At 40.7% G+C, this 23,112-nt stretch overlaps 2 protein-coding genes and 1 long non-coding RNA gene across 6 annotated transcripts in view; 2 read left to right on the top strand and 1 right to left on the bottom strand.

Moving 5' to 3' along the window:
* Window positions 1-23,112, top strand: part of EBNA1BP2 (EBNA1 binding protein 2) — a 498,012-nt gene that overhangs the window by 398,131 nt on the left and 76,769 nt on the right. The gene's annotated exons all lie outside the window — the stretch shown is intronic.
* ST6GALNAC5 (ST6 N-acetylgalactosaminide alpha-2,6-sialyltransferase 5) overlaps window positions 1-23,112 on the top strand; it is a 126,373-nt gene that overhangs the window by 99,920 nt on the left and 3,341 nt on the right. For 3 of the 4 annotated variants that reach the window (XM_062617244.1, XM_062617241.1, XM_062617243.1), the window contains 2 exons: window positions 12,028-12,437; window positions 17,690-17,797. In XM_062617244.1, the coding sequence (XP_062473228.1) occupies window positions 12,028-12,437; window positions 17,690-17,797 (518 nt within the window). Of the gene's footprint in view, window positions 1-12,027; window positions 12,438-17,689; window positions 17,798-18,964; window positions 19,267-23,112 lie in introns of those variants that run through there. The other variant, XM_062617245.1, reaches the window with a different exon arrangement.
* On the bottom strand, window positions 12,823-19,390 carry LOC134162925 (uncharacterized). Its single transcript, XR_009964490.1, has 2 exons — window positions 19,264-19,390; window positions 12,823-14,520 (listed from the first exon to the last, which is right to left on the bottom strand). It is a non-coding gene; the product is annotated as an uncharacterized LOC134162925 (long non-coding RNA).

Raw genomic sequence — 23,112 nt, 5'->3', positions numbered from 1 at the left:
AACTAATTATTCAATCAAGGATTGGCAGGTCAGTCAATGGGAACGATGTACAGTGGCCTAGAATTGATCACACTTCATTTCCCATCAATTGGCAGTGCAAATGGTAGCTCAGATAAATTGGGATCATTGCCAGTCATCTTTGGGCTCATGCCTTCTGGTTGTTTTTTTTCTTTTTCTCTTCCAAATGAGAACCCCCAGACCCTTTGGTGAAAGTGAATGTCTTCTGATGTTGGTGAATGAAGCAATTCAGAGTTCTTGTAGCCTCTGAGGGATATGACACTATTTCAGGCTTCATAATTGATGCTGCTCTATAGTCCTGTAGTCACCTAATCTTACTGAATTGTCCCCATGTGAAGATTTGACTTCAAATTTAGTAATCATTATATATCATTTATTTTCACATAGATTACAGGTTCATCTGTAAAGGGACAGAATTTCACCCCAGAGCTCTTTGAATGTTCGGCTCTTCATTTTTACTCTTTTTGGATATGCTTGTGACGGTGATTTACTAGCAATTAGTAGGCTTCCATGACAGATTTATTGTAGCCTTCCAAAGAGTGATGAATCAGGTATGTGGCTGCAGTTCTCTAGGACTTTATTTAATACTGGAACACAGAGTTAGTGCTTGTGTAGTGCTTTGGTATGTAAGGCAGGACTTAACCCAATTAAAGCTCCACTCCTAAATGTAAATGTAAAATTGCAGTATTAAAAATCTTTGCTTAGCTGCTGCCTAACCCTGAAAGCACCAACTCACTGTTTCCTCATTTGAATTTCAAGTGAACTGGGTGCCTACACTTCTTTTCCTGCATCTGACAAAATCTTTCTCTGATTCCCCTTTAAGGCTGCTCAGGAGCTGGATATTAGTATTTCTTTCTCATAAATGGTGTGCCTGTTTCAGCCAACCCACCCTACATTCAAACAGCTAGCCATGCCCCCCAGAAACGTAGCTGGAAGTGATGATGCATCTACCCAGACAAGTTGTTTCTTCATAAGGTAGTTCATACTTCATAACAGAATGGTTCGGGTTGGAAGGGACCTTAAAGATTGTCTCCACATCCCCTGCCATGGGCGGGGTCACCTTCCACTAGATCACGTTGCTCAAGACCCTGTCCAGTCTGGCCTTAAACACTGCCAGGGATGGGGCAGCCACAAGTTCTCCAGGCACCCTGTGTCTCACCACCTTCACGGTAAAGAATTTCTTCCTAATATCTAAATCTATCCTCCTTTCTGTTTGAAACCATACACACACACACACCCTTCTCTTATCACCACTTGCTCTTACAAGTTCCTCTCCATACTTGGTGTGAGGTTTCTGCAAGCATTCCAGTTTCTGAGGTTGTGTTATGTTGTTCTTGTCAAAAAGGTAATGCCCTATTTAGCTATGGGATAGATTGATTCCTTTGGAAATGGTGACTATTCAAAAATAACCTGGTTTTGACAGGACTACTTGTTTTTGTATTAACAAGCTTTCTTTTGAAAATACATTGATCTGTTCTTTATTTGCTTTCCCAGATGTCTGTTGCTCAATACAGATTGAAAAAAAATACCTCATTTCTGATGTGAACCCATCCACATGTAAAGCAAACGCATACTGAACCAAAATAGACTATTTTAGTAACTTATTTTTTTAATTAAATGAAAACATAGCATCCATTGCAGTCTCTCAAAGCAAACAAAACCTGCAGCACGTCTAGCATGTTAAAAAGATTTCGCTGTGTTCTCAATGTAATACAATAATTAAAAAGCAAACCAGCTAAAATTTCAGAACCTGTCCCCTTCTATAGAACGTAATTAATTTTTGTTGAATTATCGTAGCTGTAGTGTGATAATTATTTTTGAGAGGTAGAAAGCATGCACTGGTGCTGTTTTCTGTGTTTTGGGAAGCAGGACACATAGAAAGGGAGAGATTCGAACCACATTCCAGCTCTATAATTAAATGCTGACACATCAGTGGAGTTTGGCTGCTTGTTTCTCCAAATGTGGATTTCCAGGACAGATGCTCCTCCTGGCTGTGTGCACTAACAGGAGCAACAGTTTCTCCTGGGAGGATGTGTTGGTTTCTCTTCAGATGGGCAAAACTGGGAAATAGGCCTAACACAGTGCAGACACTGCTATGCCCAGGGTGAAATTCCCACTTGGTTAATACTGTCCAGGTGCCAGCTGTCCTCAAGGCCTCTTCCTTGCAAGCAGTTTGGACACTTGTGTGCAACTGGGCAGGCCGAGTCAGGATTATGCTCTCATGCCATCTCCTGGCAGATTGTCACTGTGTTTGCCTTTCCTGCACTGTTGGTGTCCCTTTCTGCCCTGCCTTGCCCTGTCCTCTGAAGATGTATTTGTCACACACAGCAAGAGACATCAGTGGGACAGCCACTGGGGCTGTGGGTGGCCTTGTGTGGCACAGGGAGGGGAATGGTGAGGACAGCATAGGTAAGGGGCACTGCACAGAGCCCTCCTGGGGATGCTGCAGGCTGTTGGGGTCAGATGTTACACCTCTGCTCATGCAGTAAGGTAGACATGACTGCTGGGCTCTTGAGGGTGAAGCATCAGGCAGCTCCTGAGAACCACCTGATATACCTGGTGCCACCTTGCCCTGTCAGCAAGGCGGTGGGGTTTGGGCAGCTGCAGGCAGAGGGTCCTGGACCATTCTGCTGCAGGGTGAAGCAGCCCCTGAGGGCAAGCCAAGGGCCATGCAGTAAAGACGGATTGAATTACCTGGTCACATCTTTGTTCAGTGGACTGACGCAGTTACACCTGATGAGTAGCTGGTCGTCTTTTTTTTTTTTTTAATTCTTTACTGAGAGATTCCTGTACAAAAAACTGTTGACACTTCAGTATTTCTCTCCTGCAAGAAGAAAATATCCTGTCATCTCTCCTGAGAGCAGAAATTGTGGCTCTAGAGAGGTCTGGGTTTGTAAAAATATCCTGTTTAGGTGGGTGGGTATTATCTGGGGGGGCAATAAAGCTGGAAGGATGACCTACATGTCCAGTGCAGAAAAACTACTTTAGAATGTGCCTATAGCTCTGAAGAAACCATTTGACAGAAGTTCATTCACATGAAACAAGAATGCTGGGCTGCAGCCAGGCATGGTACAGAGTCCAACCACTGCTTGCAGGATTTGAAACTTCCTGCTGACGGATATCAGTTAGATGTCAAGGCATTCAGTAATGGTGATTTGAAACAATGAAAGATTAAGAGATGCTTTAAAGAAAACCTCTGCAGCCTAGCACTTCTTGGTCATGCTGCCATGCTCTCCTTTCCATTCTTCCATGACTACCATCACCCATCTTATTGTAGCATTTTGGGCTGAATTTTATGTGCATTAGGTATCACTAAAGAAACCGGTATCATCCACCTATCTTCTTTTCTTTTTTTTTTTTCCTGCCTTGTTTTTACTTACCTTTGCCTCCTATTCCCATTATGAAATGGATCCAAGGAGTGATCCAGTGAAATATACTCCCCCACCCATGCAGGAAGAAGTGAGCAGGAATTGTTTAATGTCACTACAAGGTAAAATGCACTTCAAACGACACATCACATCCAAGGAATACAATTTAGGACTAAAAATGTAAAATGAAAAGCAGATAAAGTGTATAAAGCACCCACAAATCCCCTGGTACTCCACTTTTCACCTTATTGCAGGAAGGTTCCATCTCTGCTGTTGCTCACTTAAAGATGATATATTTTTTCCTTGATTTCTGTGGTATCTGTACTTAAACCTACCTCTTGCATCCTCTCTGTGGCATGCCCTTCTACTCTTCAGATTCCTTGACCACGGGTGGGTAACTGTGGATTTAATTTATATCATTTCCCCAGTTATAGATAACCTACATCTTTAAGCAAGGAATATACTGAAGAGAGTTAGCCAAGTGCCTGGGAATTATGCTTCATTCAAATCAGTTGATGGTAAAGCATATAATAATACAATGAGTGTGTTTATGTGCCACAGCCACAAGAGAATGCACAGTTATAAATGTCTGTGAAATACGTAGATGCAGAAATAGACCTCTTACCTCTCTCATTGTAATTAGCTGACTTGATATCAGCTCTTTCCTGGCTCAGTTGTTCAAGGTCTCTCTCTTCTCATTTGCCCAGCTCAGAGTTCCTTCTTCCAAGAGACACCTTCTTTGTCTCCAGACAGCTTTTTTCTCCAGTTACCAGAAACTGGGAGTTAACCTCGTCCTTCTCACCCAAACTTATTTACCCCTAACTTACTCAGAAGATAGTTTCAACATCCTGCTATGAATTGAAGAGCATCTCTTTGGAGAAGCAATGCCATATTGGCAGACAGAGTGCCATCTCCTGTACTTATCTAATTATCCCTCAGTAGGCACATTTCAGTGCTGAATTTTTCCATCCACCCAAAAAATCTCAAGAGCTGACCCTTGAATTCAGAGGATTGTTTTTCAAATTTAGTTGTAGTCCGAAACCAGTTAATATTACAGTGATACAGAGTTGCAGATATAGATAGTTTTAAACATCTGTTTCCAAAATGTTTTCTTTTCATCTGGATGTTTTGACCAGTTTTGCTGCCGATACCTGTTTCTAGCATCTGTCTTTAGTATCAATATGATTATGGAGGCTACCTTGGGAACATTGTGTGTTGTTGAACCTGAAGCTCAAAAACACCTTTGCACATCCATGACAGGTGCAGAGAGAGCAGCTGAGGAAGTATGTCCATGGAGCATTTGAACTGGAAAGGGGTGCCAAAACATACCAAAGCAGATAAGAGAAGTTGATATGAAAACTTCCTAAAGCAAAAATCTGACTGTCCAATACCCTTTTTTGTAGGCTGTTGAAATAATTCCTGTTTTTCTGACACTTCAGTGATAACATTTTGCATAGTAAGACACCATAGTTATGGCTTTATTGCATATTAATGCAAGTATTTTAGCTGCAGAACAGAAGTAAAGGAGTTTGATGTAATATGGATGTCTATTTGCACTCCTTTTAAGATAAACATTAGGTAATAACCATTTCTTTAGAGTCTGTATATTGTTCATATGATTCTCTCTCTTGTATAACAGCTCATGTTCATCAATGTGATACATTCCTGCCTGATTTTCCAGTTCCGTCTTTCATTGAGGATATTCTTTTCTTTCTCTGATTGCTTTTTCTTCTTAGACCATTACTCTAGTTGATAGCTTCAGGTTATCATTGTATCCTATCTCCCTCTCCAATAAGCCTATGATTGATACTAATCTTCCTCATGGGACACATCTATAGGATGCAGGATAGAAACTACTCTCTAAATCTTAGCTTTATATGTGCTGACAATTTGCAAGGTTGCACCTTATATTCACTTCAGGTGGCTTAGGGGAAAACATCAGCAACTGTAATCATGCTTCCTAATAAGAGGAGAAATGTGCTTCATATACTAAAAGTTACATTGTTGTTCAGTCTCGTGTGCTGCTGCTGCGTGTATTTTATATAACTAGAAAGGGCTCAGTTTCTGTAGGTGGTCAATGTCCTGTAACCAAACTCATGCCTTTTCTTTCCAGTGAGAGGAGCCATATTTTAATTAATCTAATGGAAGCTTTGACTAGCAGGCAGTTCCCTGAAAAAGAGTTAATGTGCCGGAAAACACTTCACACAAGCAGAAGGCTCTTCAGTGACTAATGTGCTTAACAGTACTTTTTCTAAGAAAATTATCCCAGTGAAAGCTTTATGGAGTACATTTGTTTTTCTATTTTCTTTTCATAATACAGCCTCATGTTTTGAAATTGAATTAGACATGTCTAAGGGCCTTTTCAAAATAGAATGATTGTACTTTTATTACAGGTTTTGCAGATGCCCATCAGTATAGTATCATGGAAAACAAAAATACTCCATTCCTTGGAGGAATAAAGCCTAGGGTGCTGTGATCACTACTGTAATGAATGCATTTGCTGAAGGTTGGTTATTTCACTGTTTCTACTTATCAAATATTTGAAGGCAGAGTCCAGTTATATAATTAACTCTGAAGAATCAATGGGAAATGAAGATGCTAATGTTTCCATAACATTTGCATATGCAAGCTCCACAGCCCAAGAAACAGAGAGAAGTAATAAGAAATTCATTTGTTTTATCTCTTATCTTGTTAAACAGACATGCATTTATCTTTATGAACAGACTTGCCAGGCCTTTTTTGAATTGCAAAGTTTTGTTGCAAACACTTGTTACTTAGATTTGCATAAGGATGAACAATGTTGGGCAAGTGGTATCTCCTACCCTTTCTGTTTACTTGTGTGGTATCAGCCACTAGGATATAGTTTTCAAGACAATCAGTGTTTTTAGTTCAGCGATAATGCAGTTTATTTTCATGGCAGATGCTCCAACATTCCAACTGCCTAGTTCAACAAAAATTATAAATGTGTTTGCTCAGAGGATTTTTCTCCCCCCCTCTTTAAGAGGTCTCTGTACCTGCTAGCATAAGGGTTAAAGAATAAAAATGCACAAAGCTTGAGGGAGAAGTCTGGGGTGACATGCAGAGTGTAGAAATTAAGCTACACTCTGCATCTGAACATACATGTGAAAATGTCAAAGTCAAAGCAAAATCATTTCTTAGATCAGAACTTGGCACCACAAAATCAAAACTCCCAGAGACTTGAAAGGGGTATGTACCAGAGCAAGTTGAACTTGGTTGAAGTTCAAAATTCTCTTCACACGTTAAGTGTTTCAGTCTGGTTTTTTGTTCCAGCTTTTTATATACAGAAGTGTTACCTGAAATGTCCCACTATGCATCTGAATGATTTTTTACTGTTCGGAGACTAGTTCGAGAGCATCATTTCATAGTGCATCAGATAGATGGGACTTGAAAAATAGCAAAGCAAACCTTTGTGCTTGTATGTATTTTCATTTTTAGTTGTTTTCTTATTTTTATGAAACATCAACATATTACAAAGCAAAAATAATCAGGGATCTTGCATTATTTTCACAGGATCATGTCTCTCAGAGTACTTGCATTGTAGAAATCACTACTGCAGTGCAGTACAGTACAGTACAGTGCAGCTGCACTTCACTAACGAGACAGGTTGAGCCCCACAGCTTGCTGTGTTGACTTACAGAATCCTCCACAAGTGTGAGGATTCAGGGTTTCTATTCTACTTTAAGGTGATTGTTAGAAATTTCTCAAAAAAAAAAAACAGATTTGGCCTTTATAATTGTCAGCCTTCTAGGGAAAAGGAGGAGGCAATCAGATAGAAACAGTATGTATAGCTTGCTTATGAAGGATGGATGTAATGGATAGAGAAGCTTTATACTTGGAGCAGTGCTGAGTGACAGGAGCTCACAAGAGCTGGAGCAGCCACTTGTCACTTGCCAGCAATGGGTTGAGGATGCCTGGAGCTCCTGCAGAGGTTGGGGTGTCCATTGTGACAGGGAGATTGTCCTCAAAGCTTCCGGGAGAGGAAAACTGGGTAGGAGGAACCAGCCTAGTGGAGCAGTGGTCCCAAGCCAGGAGCTTGTAAGAAACCTCAAAGCAGCTTAAAGCTTCAAATAAAAAGTTAGAACTGAAGCTGCCAGGGCAAAATACTGTATTACTGGAGATGCATTAATTACGCAGTGTTGTTGCCAGTGGCTGATGACCCAGCAGTCGAGAACAAGCCATAAGTAAGTCTCAAATGCTTAGTTAAAGGTCATTCATCTGAAAGGAATTTGGATATTCTTTAACTTTTCCCAGTCTTTCACAATATATTTATTTTGAAGTCATCTATAGTTTTTCCAGATGTATCTATGAGGAATGCTGGTGTTCATGAACTGACAGGTAGTCTTTTTCTGCTGAACTCTGTAGTGAGGTGTTCTTCACTCCAGAAGATCTTGGGTTTGTTCTTGGTTGGTTGGTTTGTTGGTTGGTTGGTTGCTGTTTGCTGTTTTTATCCCAAGATAAAATACTCTATACTACTGATAATGGAGTGATCTGAACCCAGGGGTTTGAAAGTAGGTCATTAAGTACTCCGTATAGGAAAAAATGTATTTGCCAGGGTTTCCTGATTTTACTGAAAGTATTTGTCTTGTTTTCTAAATCTGCTTTAAGATAAGAGACTTGGGGGGGGGGGGGGGAATTTTGATTGCATCACAAAGAAAATAATTATATCTAGGAGTAACATTTTGAATCAGGAATAACATTTTTCCATTGATTTATTTTGAGTAATAAAGTGTCTGAAAGTAACATTTTTCTAACATTGAACAACATAGATTTGAAAGTCAATAACAGAGCGGATTGCCTCAAATTGGAATATACAGAAACAATTGTGGTATTGTTTTTTGTTTCTGTTTGTCTGTTGGTTGGTATTAAACAAATCAGAGGTATGTCATATAGCAGCAGTACTTCCCAGGCTATAATCTATATAAGTGAAACTTGCCAGGAGTTAGTTTGGCCTGTGATACTTACAGTGGTGCAAGGTTGCACTCATTTGTTACAGCGTTAAGGTGCTATTACGGGGTTTACCAGCAAGGTTCACCTGCTTCCTTCATTCCCTTGGGATAGCCCATCTATCCCAGAAAAGCAGCAACTGATTTTGCCATCTTCCGGGTTTCTCACGCTGTGAGCTTGCTGTCCTGTACCCTCTCTTCTCCCTTTCCCTGGATGTACCTTTAGGTGACTGGAACTGAGAGGTAATTTGGGCAATTTTTGTGGCAAATTCTTGGCTTGTTCATTGTCTCAGTGCCGTCAGTGTTGATATGACTGCCTTGTGTTGCCCAAATAGCCACATGCACTGCCATGTTGTGCAAGGTGCTGTACATGTGATTCAGGTACATATGGAACTGTGGCTGCTTACTGACAATGGGTATGACTGAGTGTCAGCAGCTTTTACATGCCCAATATGCTACATTTCAAGGTAATTAATACAGATGCCATAAAACTCACCTGCCTCTCACCCTATCCCTTTTCTGGTCATTTTGAAGCAAGGCTCATGAAGCAAGAGCTGCATCTCCTACCTGAAATGTAACTCATATGTCATGGGTTTGCTTTTTTTTTGTTTGCCTTTTTTCCCAAACATCACTGTAATAATTACTGTAACAGAGCTTTCTGCGGAGCTAATGTTCTTCTGGCTTAATGGCCCCTGGTTATTCTCAGGCCATCAACTTTTCCCAGCTGGTCATCAATCCCAAAGAACTGCCTTGTGCCTCCATTACTATTGCTTAAGTAGATGACATTTCTAGTGCAACTGCTGCCTCCCAACGAGATGATATTACAGCCAATAGCTTTTTCTCCCCTTGCTTTCAATATTGTCAAAGCATTATAAACAGCTGGTAGGAGACTGTTGTGGCTGTTGGCTGTGAATTCATCTGACAGTTTTTAGGTGTGAGTTTTGTAGACAACTGAAAGCCTCTGAGTGAGGTGACTGAAAATGACTTGCCCGGAGCAGCTACATGGGCTCAGCCCCCATGCATCATTCAAGTAGCGGGGCTATACCTGAATATCTCTCAGTCTAAAGACTTTTTCCCAGAAGAAACAGTTTTCAAACAAGATCTGGGACAGGTGTTTTGGGGGGTGTTAGTGTTTGGCATTTAGCAAATGCTGACATCCCTTCACTCACCCTCCCTCCCCAAGTGTTCACAGCTCTGCTGATGGTGGCCCTTGTTTTCTAACAACTGATGGATTCTCTGGCAGACTTTTAAAAGAAACAAGTAAGTCTTAGCTCAGTAGGCCAGAAACCAGCAGAGATTGTTTAGGTGAAAATGTCTTGCTATGTGGATATTCAAACCCATGTGAGTTAATATTGGTGCTGACTACATTTCCTTTAACCTCATTAGCACTTCATCTTGCTTTCCCAAGCATGATGGTGGAGCAGCTAGCTCACCTTAGAGCTTTTGCTTGGTAATTCATCAAACTGGCAGATGAAAGCTTGAAGGAAAATGCATGTAAATACTGCATTAGGAACCTTGGCTCACAAAGGCATGAACATTTCTACCCATATCATTAGCTCAGGATTACAATCCATGTATGTGAAAGAAATGGGACTTTGTTAACAGTTTGGGGAAGATGGAGATACAAAGCTTACTGCTTGTATCATTACACAGATTCTCTCTTTAACTGAAAAGCATTTAATCATTCTTAGGTATTCTCACAGAAGAAAGGCTCAGACTACAACCACTTACTACCTTCAAAATTAAAACCAAGTTACTTAAGTAACATATCCCCTTCAAATACTGGGGGCCATTTTGGAATGGAAGTCTGAGATAATCTCAAACCTAGGCTATGTCTTCTTCTCAGCTTTACAGTTTTAAGCTGTGCCTCACTTCACACTGATTTAGTTATTTGATTCCAATATACATGTGGTTGATATTAAGTGTAATTGTGTGTCACCATAATGTCCCCTCATTGCTAATAAACCCACCAAGTAAGTTTACACCTGGAGGTATGTTAGCCATGTTTGTAATAGCATGAATAACAAGCTGCCATGGAGACCACAGGGTTTGAACCCGAGGTGTTGAGGCCCTTGTTGTAAAAGATGGGCTTAGGTTGCTAGCACTCTTCAGAGCAATGAATACTGTCACCTCCTAGGTACACTTGATCTACTTGGTGTTACAGGATCAGGCCAGTGCCACTTGCAGGAGACAACTGTTCTCTGTGTATTGTGTGCCTGATTTGGAGCCTCTGGAATTAAACCAACCTGTTACTCACCAGGATGGTATTGGAATGCCATTCTTCATGGTTAGCAATGAAAAGAAATTTCTGATGGACATCCTTAGGGAAGAAGATCAGTAGATCCAGATGGCCTTCCAAGGAAGCCTGGACCAGTGAGCAACCACAGTTCGGTTTGCCAGTTTTGGTTTTGGGGTTGGTTGTTTCACTTGTATTTTTTCAAAGAAAGGAGAAGACACGCTATGTATATTCTGTAATACGATGTTACTGGTCTTAAATGCTGCAAGATACTGTTTCCTGGAAGGCCACCTTTTTAAACAGTCTTTACCTCCCAGTTTATTGTATTCTTGTTACAAAGTAGCAGTTCGAGGATAACCCTTGGCCCCTTTTTAGTTCTCATGCTGAGCGGCAGATACAATTTCATACTTACCTTACTTATATCTGTATTGGTGGCATACTTCAATAATAGGATTTATCATGCATTTTCATTTTCATGGAAGCTTGTTTTACTCTCCTGATTCTATTAGGTCAGCCATTCACTGATCAGGCACCTCCTTGTTTCATTTTATTGTGTAACTTTTAAACATGACCTGACAAGCTAGAAAAAGTTCAGTGCACTAACTCCCTGTCATGTAAAATATACACAGACATTAATGACCAGCTCTGACTGTTGAAACACAGAGGTACACGAACACTTGTTCTATAGCAACTTGGAAATAGCATGGAAGGATTGGACCAAGGTATAGCTCTCTTCCTGTAGCAAAATTCCCTGACCCCAAGGTTGAAAAGCTATTTACGCCTGTGCTTATGAGGACTTAAAATTGATTATGTCCTGCAAAAGACTGAAAGGGAATAATCAAAAATGCTCTAATTATAGCTCATTTATGGCAAGTGGAAGTACAGTCCTGGCAGCCAAGAATAGTATAGGAGCTGCTCTGAATACTCTGTGTGAAGCAGCAGTGGAAAGGAGGATTTAAACAGTGGAGTTGGATATAAGGAAGGGTGGTGAGGACTTGGATATACTGTGAGGGTGGTGAGGCACTGGAATGGGCTGTTCAGGGAAGTTGTGAATGCTCCATCCCTGGCGGTGTTCAAGGCCAGCTTGGACAGAGCCTTGGGTGACATGGTTTAGTGTGAGGTGTCCCTGCCCATGGCAGGGGGCTTGGAACTGGATGATCTTAAGGTCCTTTCCAACCCTAACTGTTCTATGATTCTATAATTCTATGACTTGAACCCACGGAGGAAGTTTAAGGGCTGTAGACCTACACAACATTTTCCCCATCTACGAAATGTGCAGATAATGTGTCCCCAGTTATTTCAGAAAACTGCTGGCAGAGAATTATATAAAGTGCTCTGAGATATTTGCTGTAAAATATGCCATGTACATGTAAAACATAGTTGTCATGTAGTGGGTGCGAAGATGTCTACAGCTAATTTTGAAGTATGTATGTCTTTGCAGCCTTTAAAAATGCACTGCAAGAGCTGTGCACTGGTAACCAGCTCTGGACACCTTCTGGGAAGTAAACAAGGTGAAAGAATCGACGAGACAGAGTGTGTAATACGAATGAATGATGCACCTACTCGAGGTTATGGAAAAGATGTTGGAAACAAAACAAGCCTTCGAGTCATTGCACACTCCAGTATTCAGAGGATTTTGCGAAATCGCAACGAACTCTTAAATATGAGCCACGGAGCCGTGTTTATCTTCTGGGGTCCTAGCAGCTACATGAGGAGAGATGGTAAAGGCTTGGTGTATAACAACCTGCAGCTGATGAATCAGATACTTCCTCAATTAAAAGCATATATGATTTCTCGCCACAAGATGCTTCAATTTGATGACCTTTTTAAACAGGAAACTGGGAAAGACAGGTGAGAATTTATGTGGGTACATTTGGGGCATGTTTATACAGTAGTAAAATAACATAGTTTATATATATACATACCAATTTCAGATCTGCTCAGAGGGACCATCACACCCATTAAATCCTCTGCCTCATGAGTCGTAATATAATATGACATGCCAAATAACATCACTTGTAACATAAGTAAAAAATATGCATCAAAATAATTTGTATAGAATATTGCCTCATCAACTTTGAATACCAGAAGCTGGATGTACTGTTTACACAGCCAAGGAGGCAGGAGCTGTTTAAGTCTCACTTTGGGATAATATACCTGGAAGTTGTTTTTTTTTTACTGATTCTGAAAAATCAGAAGGGATAGGTTATGTTTTCTTATAGAGGAAATGTCACCATTCAGTGAATTATAATAGCTGTTTATTGAATTTAAGCATTCTTGGAACATTGCAGCTGTAAAGCTTCTTGTAAAACAAATAAACATTAGTTATACATTAGGTGCTTCAAAACAGTTCATCTTATACTTCCAACCGGGAAAAGGAAAGTTATTACGATAGTTACATCTTTACGAGACTGTTTATGACTTGTAGGCAGATCTTCAAATCAAATTTTAGTAAGTGACCCACTGCAGGACTTGAGCATATAATGTCTGAAAATGGACATTTAAACCAAAGACTTCCTAGCAAGAAATAAATTTATTTTTAATGAACTCCTATTTTTTACTTATTAAATATGCTGCTGTAAAAGTGGAACAGGGTCCCCACCACTTCGGTACAAATGAAGAGGTAGGTTTATTGTGCAGTAATTCATAGTGAGATTTTCTAGCTTCACAAATACTGTACATACACACCAAAGTGTGTGGGAGGGAGGACTCAAGAGCACGGACTGTGTTTTCTGGGCTGCACAACAAAGGCAGAACCAGTGTTAAAGGAAGCTTTTGTATCCTTTTAGCTGAAGGTGACTGTATCTTTGCTTGGCATTTCGCTGCCTTTGTCATACCCCCTCAGTTTGCTTGCAGAGCTCTGTTCAGTTATAGTGTATCGAACTATGCATCTAAGTTCTTGACTGACTCACAGTAACTTGGTCAGTTTCTTACCATTAAAGGTCCTTTTCTCTTCATCTTCAAAGCATTGCTTGGGTCTCTGCCAGAGACTGCCTCTGTCAGAACGAGGAGGGATACTAAGGGGAGATACCCTGCCAGTTCTGATGTATTACGGTCTTTCCCAGGTTTGTTCACCTAAAGTACAGTGAAGCGAGAAGGTGAATTAAGCACTTGAACCCTTCAAGAACAGTGCAAAGGATTATCTATTTGTATGCCCACTGTTTGCAAAGGCACGTAAGTTAACAAAGTTGCAGTTGCAGTGTACCATGGCCCACCATCAGCCCTAAGGGTCAGATCCTTTACACAAGGAGTGCACACTGCCACCTCCTTTCCTGGATTACTTTTCCAGTGTAAGACCACTTGCAGTTCCCAGTTTTGAGGAACAAGTTACCTCCTCTGCTTCAGTCTGGTCAGTTCTGCCAGGGAGAGCCACAGTCCCATTCCCTTCCTGATACTTGCTGTGCAAGCTCCTCTTTCTGGTTCTGCACCACCCATGGGGAGCAAGAGGCCTATAGCTGTGCATGTGGTGAAAGCATTTCTGTTTCTGCACAGGCACCAGGCTCAGTCTTGGTTTCTGAAATACTTTCAAGGCATTTGAGACATTAATGACATTATAACCAGTTTATAGCAGACTCAGTCATGGGCACCCTATACTCCCAGTGTGAATCAAGGGCACATGAACACTAGCAAAATTCAGCTGCATGAATAAGTCCTGTTGCTTTTAAGAAATCACAGGCTCTGCTGTGTACGAACTGCTCCTTTAGAGGGCACATACAGCATACTTGAAGGACTAAGAAGATTAAAACGGGAGATGAAAATAAATGAATAGGCAGTACAGCAAAAGAGAGGGAAGATGAAAAGAAACACGGGTAGGAAGGAATTAGTAAGGGGAGAAAATTTATGTAGCTGTGGGGGCAGGAGCAGAACATTGTACAGCCCAGAATGCTGCTTGCTGTTCCCTGTGAGGTTTCTGCTGAGCTCTTGACATTAGTGCCTGCAAAAAACAAAGGAGGGAGAGAGAAGCCTGATTACAAGGTTGCAATGATCAAACCATTCATTTCTGTCTTGAGAATGATGAGAATAAAGGTAATTGGATGTATTGTGCTTTTCAAAAAAAAACCACCTGATTTTGAAATGAAGGGAAACCTTCAGAAAACACTGCCACTTAAATTGTTTGGTGAATGACAAAGGCTGCAGAGCAATATATTTGGTATTATAAAGTACCTGTACTTCAAAATAACTTTATAATTGAATAAGGGCACATTAAGAAAATATGATTCAGAACCAATATTACAGTAATTAGATAAAGGAAGCATAAATGAAATAACTGCAGGAAGAGTATTTCCGTAGAGATTATAAATGAGATTTTGGTGGAGCAGAAAGGCCTTTAATTGTAATTTAGTGTGCACTACAGAATTATCAGCACAGTGTGTTAGTTCAGGATATAAAAGAATATCTAATAATTTCCCCTAATAAGCACATGACAGTTCTTCATATCCTTCCATTACAGCTGAGTAGGTATAAAAACAGTATTCTTTTGTTGGACTCTTCTTCAGATCTTGAAAAGGCAAGACACTGTAACCCTGTGTCTGTATTGCTGTCCTACAGACATGGTATTTAAAGAGGCTAGAGTGATACTTGAGTTAAGTTTTAAATTTTATTTCATTGTTTAGCTTTTAAGCCAGTTTATTTAAATTCAGTTATTCTCCTATTTATTGAAAACATTAAATTACAAAGTAAGTGTATGTAAGCAAAAAGAAAACTAACCCGACAGGCAGCCTAGCTGGGTTGCTGGACCTGTGTAAAGCACAGCCACTTCGGTCATGGTCTAGATATAATTGCTCCCTTGGTTTTGGAATGTAAAGTCTTAGACGGGTAAAACAGTGGCCTTGTGCACATTACTCCAAAGTACTCTTAGCCTGACCGTGTTCCTGATTTACCTAGCAATTCACAGGCTCAGGAACGCGATTGTTTTTTTAGACTTTTCCCTATCTCTCCCTTTCCTAATGATTTTGAACCAAAAATTATTTACTGGTTTCACTGTATTGTTTCAGTGCCTGAAGGCCTCTGCTGAGCTTATGACCTAGCTATGACAATGTGACAAATTGCACCACCACCCCCAAAGCTTAAGTGCAATTTCAGAAAATAAATAAGGCTCCATAATTGGAACTAATGAGATGCTTAAATCATGTTATTCTCCAAATGCTAGCTTAGCCTGAAAGTCTGTATGTCAGGAGCAATAAAAATGTACATTTCAGGTGTTCACACACTGTCAGATGCCCAACAAAGGACAGGACAAGCTACACAGGCTCTCCACCATCCTTCAGACACTTTTAGTTAAGCAGCGGGTATTGATACTACCACTTGGGTTTTTTTTCCTTCGTAACAGTCTAACTCACTGAGGAAACTGGGAACATTCGTATAAGGCATTCCTTAATGTGACAGTGGTCAAAACATCCCCCTCCTGCTGCCCTTAGGTGACCTACTTGGAACCAACTTGTTCAGCATTAGCTTAGGAAGCTGCTTTCCTACTGAATTACTTGTTAGTGATCACTGGCACTGGCTTACAGTAGCTGTTGTGGCTTCAGGTCCCTGCTTCCAGGATTGTGGTGCATCCTGCTGTCACTGTAAAAGACGGCCCTGGACTGAGGTCAAGACCTGGGATACCTGGGTGACTGCTCTGATGAGAGTTCTTTGCTATGCTTTTTGGGGGGGCTCACAAAACTTCGCAGGTGTCAGGCAGATATAGGTGTAGTAGAATGGGGTTAATGTACATTCCACATCAGTACAGCGTGATACAGCACACAACCCAGCCATGAGCCTGTGCGTGCTCTCATCATGCCTCAGTTTTAGCAAGAGATGAAAGGATAGCCAATCACTGTGACAGGCGGCCATCAGGAATCTGAGGCCTTTCTGGTTCACAGATGATACCACCATGAATTTCTTCCTGCAGGACTTCTTTACCTGAGTGGGAGGCATTAGGGAGGCCAGTTGTCTCCTTTAGCAACATTTGAAGAGAGACTTTGAGTGAACTTGTTTTTTCTGGAGCAAATACCCAACTTTATATGCCTCCATTTCTAAGAGAGATGCCCAACTTGGTCATTTAGGGCTGCCGCTAAACATGCCTTTACAACACCTTTAAGATGTGCTTCTCTCTGGCATTGCCTTGACCCTCCTGTTACAAGACTGCCAAAATTCCCCCAGCATAGGGACAGTGCAGGAACTTAACATAGGACCAGAACTTTCAGTGTATGTGCTGTGCAACCATTATAGTACCCAGCTCATCCACACTGAACAGCAACAACTGGCAAATGCTAGGAAGACCAAACATTACTGTTGCCCTTTTTCAGATCAGAACCTGTGCTACAGCAAAGTTTAAGCACAGCTTCTAAATCTCTTGCATCTGTGAGCAGTTACATGGAGATCTCTCCTATTTTGCATAAATAATGCTGGGATCAGCTGTGCTTCTTTTAAAGATTTCTCCCATCTTGCAGAGAAGGCCAGGAAAGGAGCTGCCTTAGAGGGCTCCCTTGCAGCACTGTCACTCAAATTCAAAGGGCCCACCAGGCAGGGAGGCAACTCCGGGCAGGTTCACTCCCAAGCTGGCTAAGGGACAGGCATAGCAGCTAACTAAGAGTTTCCTGCCAGCAGTCACAGTGAGGTTCTGGGAGCTTCTAGAAATCAAATCATGGACAGGGTAAGAGGAAAGAGGGTTAGACCAAGCACTTGAGGCTCAATCTCGCTCCAGCAGACACACTCCTCTGCATGCTGTGGGAGGCAGCATTTTAAGCAGCCCTCTTTACCCCTCATGATGCATCTTCCTGAGCACTTAGTATGTGATTATAGATGTGTATACATTACTAGCAGAAGATTATAAATATAGCACATGGAGATTCAGTCACTTACAGTAAACTTAACAAAAGGTCAGCTAAATATTAACATTGCTGTGCCCAAAATTAATTACAGCAAGGACACTTTCTGCATAGATTAGTTTGCTGACAGAAGACACTACCAAAAGCCTTAAAAGGTGCACAAGCAAAGTAGTCTTGGTTGCCCAATTTTCATAACCTTTCACAAGAATAAAATAAAATGCCCAGAAGTTGCTTCAGATATATCACAAATTATTTGTCAGCCTAGAAACTTAATTATGTTTTTGCTTTCAGGAAGATATCCAACACTTGGCTTAGCACGGGCTGGTTCACAATGTCTATCGCATTAGAGCTCTGTGACAGGATAAATGTTTATGGCATGGTGCCACCGGATTTCTGCAGGTAGGAATTATTTTGGAACCATTATTAGCCAACAAGGTTGAACGCTACAGATAAATATCTGAATCTTTTAATTTTTTTTCTCTGCAACATCTTCAGCCCTCTTAAAGCAATTAATTAACACGTCCAAAGATCTGATTCTGAAGACAACAAACAGCATTTAATTATGTTATATAAAATATTTAAAAATGTTGTTTGTAGTGTGGGAGAGTTAATCCATCTTGCTGGTTTCGTTTAGTCTCTGAATATATTTATCAGCTAAAAGTAATGCAGTAATTGGCATGAAATTAGTCTTGAAAAAAGTAGAACTGGAAAACATTACTTTTGTTTTAAAGTTTCCCCCCAGCTAATAGAGGAACAGAGATCTCACAGTGACTAGTTTCTAAATTGAACTTTCTATGCAGCTCAATTAAAATTGTTGGATCTGTCACATAAATCCCAGTCTTCCAGTAAACTAGCTTCCTAGATAATCCCCACAAAAAAAAAACAAAAAAAAAAACAAAAACCAAACAGGATTTGGACCTACACAGAATAGATGATCAGTCCTGTAATCGCCCATTTGGGGCATTCAGGACATGGGCTGCAAGTGGCAGAAGCAGCAGCACACAGATTCTGCCAGTGGGAGCTGAGCTTAAATCACTACCCCCTTTCACACTGTTTATGAACCAACAGCTTGGGTACATTTTATGGATATGTTGTGCCTCCAGACATATTCACCACTTAGATGCAAGGTGCTGGTTAAGGTTTCCTGCTATGGAGCAGTGATACAGGGAAACAGTCTTCAGGATTTCAGCTACGGGACCAAAATCACATTTAGCCACATGATGCAAAGTACTGATCTGATATAAATTCATACAGATTTGTTTTACATCAACAATCTTTATGCTGACTTAACTATCACCTGTCCATCCATTCCTAGGCCTGGCACTCTGGGCTTTCAGAAAAATGTACCTGTGTGGCCACACCTTGTCCTCATCCCATCTGCCCTGTTCAGTGACCAGTGATGCACACAGAGCTGGTACTGGCAGTCTGGAACAGTGGCATCAGTGCAATGCTTTGTCAACTGCACACGACTCCCTTTCACTAAGAAGTACTTGTTTGAATTTTCTGTTGCAAATAGAGTGATCTCACTGAGGTCTGGTCCATTGACTAATTCAAGATCCTTTCCAGAGCAAGGGGAGCAAGGCTGCAGTGACAGGTTAGCTCATCTGTCAGAGAACGGGACTGCTCTGACTTCCTTCTGAGCACTGAAAAGATCATTCCGGAATCTGCATTTGTCCTGGGCACATAGCAGAAATCACGGAAGAAATTACGCTATAAAATGTCAACACTAAATACCACTTTGTGAGAATTTCTACAAATTATAACAGAACACTAATGATAAATGCTGTGATGTACTGCCAGATTTCGTTATGAATTCTCCAAGGAAAATAACAAACCAGATCAGATATTCCAGGCAACATAAATACCTTTCGCAGCACAGCATTTCAGTTCTCCTGTCACTGCAGTTGGCCAAGACACACTTCTTCAGTTTCTGTAAGTGGGTGGTCTGCCTTACTCCAGAAGTATTCCAGTGGCACATGGAAGTAGTTCCTGAATAAACTGATGATCTGAAAATGCAGAAGACCACAATTCACTGCAAAGTTCAATACTAACTTTTCAGGTAGAGACCATATGAAAGGCTTTCATATAGCTGATACATTTTATTTTTATTACATTTTATATTAGGATACATCCTAAAATAAAATGGATATAACACTAAATTATAACACAAAAAAGGCTGTGCTCAGTCCTTCCACTGATAGCTGTAATAATGCTTACAGCCTGCATAAAAAAATCCTAACATAAAGGTACATTCACCCTTTTTATGAAAGGGAAAAGGTCATTTCTTAATGAAAAGAATATAAAGTGTCTTTACTTCAGGTTTATTTGCCATGTGATGAAGGGGAAAACTGCAGTTGCCATGCCTGGAAGAAGCTATCCATGAAGATCTACAAAAGGAATCTCTTGCCATAAATACAGTTAACCTTCTTAGTTTGCTCTTCAGCCACTCATTAGGAAGTTAAACAGTGCTTCCTTTCAAAGAAATATGACAACAAAATAGAATAGTTGAAAGAAAAAAGTGTTTTGCAATTTTAAGCCACATTTCCTGGTTTTCAGTCAGACAAAATACAAACCTACCATGAAAAAAAAACCACAAAACAAAAACTAACCAAACAAACCCCCAAACAACAAACCCCACCCTATTTCTCATGTGTGTTCACAAGATGGTATGTGTACTTCAGTTGCTGTGCAACAAAAGAATCACTAAGATTAAAATAAACCCAAACCTCTTTTCTCTATTCAGAGTTAGTATCTCCAAATTTAAACTGCAGCAGTACCCATTATTTTTTAAGTATTAATTTGTGGAGTAAGTAATGAGTGTGGGTGATCACTGTCATGGAACTCCATTAGTATCACATCTGTAACGTGAAGGACATCTCAAAGGTACCGTGAATATCATACTGTTGATTCTGCTACACATTATTAGCTTAAGATCATTAACCAAATTGCTTCCCACCCGTGCAGGGAAATTAGCCTGGTGAAGGAGTCTGGAGTACAGACTAAAAGATTTGTCACTATTAATTGCAACAACATTTTTTAGGTTCATTTCTATTTACTTTCACTGGACATTGATTTTTATAGCTGAACTGGAATTGGTGACTTGATTATTATAAATTTTTAGTACTTTACAGCAAAACTATATGTTACTTTGGATCCCTTTATTTTGCTATAGATTTATGCTGTAGTAAGGGTTAATGGCTTTGATACTGCTCTGATGTTGTTAAATACATCTGACTTGCACATTTTAGAGTAAGATGAAACCTTGTGCCTCCTTGCACATTGCAAAGATTTTGGAGAGCATGTGCATTTCTCACAAAAAAGACAAGCCATCCTGATGTATTTTTCCAGTGCTCAGTCCTAGCCTTTGCTGGAGCAAACTAATACCCCAGAGAGGAAGCATTTCCCTCTTTGAGCTCCCTTTAGGAGACTGCTGTATGCACAGGACTCCCTCCTAAACTGGGATATGGAGGATTTTCCTCTTGCCTCCCTATGAAAGCACCACCATTCCTGAAGGCACTTCAGTGCTGCTGCTCTTGTGGTGGCTCTGCAGCATCGCCAGTATGAGGGAAGGACACAGACAAGCCTTAATGCAGCTTGTAGTAACTCCAACACTGGAGTAGCTGTAGCAGCAAGAGGCTGATTCCTTGCAGGTATATCTGGCTACTCATGCACACAAAGACGACTTGAAGTATTAGTGAGAAAAGCCCTCTTTAACCCCCCTCCTCTTCATGGGCCTTTTTGAACTACCAGAAACTTAAAGCTTAATTCTAAGCTTTATTTTAACTAATATGAATAATTTTTGCTCCAATTATGGAACCAGATCATTTTCCTGTAAGAATCCTCATTTGACTGCCAGGCCATTTCCCATCTGTGATAATTTGCCTGAAAATTGGCATTTGAAATCCCTTAATTTATTCCTTTGGGTACAGCTTTTAAATCTAGTGTTTTCTTACCTCCCCGTCTCCTCTTTCAGTCGCTTTAAATCAAATGCAAAGAAGCAGTTGTTGCTAGTTTATGTTCCCTGGGGCTTAATGGAAGAAGGGGTGCTCACAGGACCGTAAACTGTGTGGGAGACAGTCATACCCTTTTGTCCATATGCCTGAATCTCACTTCATTACCTTAATAACAAAATGCATAATTGATTTGGCAAACAGGACTCTTCCAGAGCTCAAAAAAATGGGATCCTAGGAATAGAAGGCAAAAAAATATCCAGAAAGCTTCACAGTCCTGGCATAGCACCTTGCCCATCACTCAACATATTAATGACCCTTTATTCACCCTTCAAAATACAAATTATTTTACAAAACGTACATACAGCTTCAGGGGATTGATTCATAATATCTCTTCATCTGTAAAAGAAGATGTGACCAAAATGTGATATGGGATGCCCTTGTTTTTTTGCCTTGTTTCTTATGAGGCAAACACTGTTTGCTGTATTTTCAGCTTTCACTGTGGGTGGATACCATCTGTGGGAAAATGTGCACTGAAGTGGCAAACAGTAGAAGACTGACACTGGTTACAAGTGCTTAGGCGGTTGCTGTGCTGGCAGGCTGTTAGGCAGGAAGTACAGCGTATTTTACAGAGGAACTTTCCTAGATTCTCCCAGCTGTGATATTAATATGCATGCAAAGTCTGACAAAATACTGATTAATGTCCAGTATCAGTCAGTGATAAAACAGCATCTGTTTTAACGTTAATAAATGAGGTGGCAAGCAATTTCCGTATAGAAATTACTCATGCATTTCATTTGCTGGTGACACAAGCTAATTGCAAAGTTAGAAAATAACAGTACAGTTAATTTGGGTTACGGTGTAGCTACTCAAGCCAGAGTTCAAATGCAAACCTTACTAGCATGCAATCTAGTGGAATCCAGAACTCCCATGAAAGGAGAAAGACTACATACAAAACATCCTAAGTAAGTTGCCTTTCAGAGTTCCTAAATCCAAAATATGACATTTGGAATTTAGCCTCAAAGCCTCAGTCAGCTGAAGAGTAGGCTTGGAGAGCTATTCTAAAGCTACCAGCATTTTCATTTTTGCATTGAATTCACATCCAGTTCAGCCAGCAGACCTGAATGCAAGCCCTGACAGCACCCATCAGGGGATGCCTGAACCCCACAGGATGCCCAAACCATGCTCCCGTGCCTCTCTTCCTCCCAGGCCTTGTGTAGCAGTTGGCTCTGGATTGTTTCTGATGGGCCAAACCCAGTGACCCACTATACAGCCTGGAGCTAAGGGCTTAGGACACTCTGGTGCTAGCTTCAGAGCCTTTGATGCAATGTGGAATCCCTGTCTTCAAAAGGGAACCCACTGCTAAAATATCCACCGGTAGAATACTAGTAATGTAAGAGAGAAAGCACTTACTGGGAGGCTTCCAAATGTTTCTTCCAAGAGGCAACAGAAGAGTGCAATCCTAGGTAAATACTAAGTTACCAGAGTGAGGGAGAAGCAAGAGGATCACTATCGAGCCTTTTTTCCTTCCTCTGTTTCATCCACCAGCACCCTGTACCTGTATACTCTGGGTTTTGTGTGGAGGAAAAAAAAAATGACCCGACTTTCCATCCATTGCTAATTTCAGTTACAGCAAAGGAATAGGGAAGAGATGTACAGCAACTGATTTTCTGCAAACCCAACTCAGGCCTTCATAACAAAAAGGGTTGGGGTGAGGAGACAGACAGTGGAGGATCCTGGCCAAATCTACTGCAGTGCTGGGCT

Source organism: Pezoporus occidentalis, unplaced genomic scaffold (genome assembly GCF_034315485.1).
Source record: "Pezoporus occidentalis ecotype Australia unplaced genomic scaffold, CSIRO_AGI_Poc_V1 ctg194, whole genome shotgun sequence".
NCBI lineage: Eukaryota > Metazoa > Chordata > Aves > Psittaciformes > Psittacidae > Pezoporus > Pezoporus occidentalis.
This window is presented reverse-complemented; position numbering and strand designations above follow the sequence as displayed.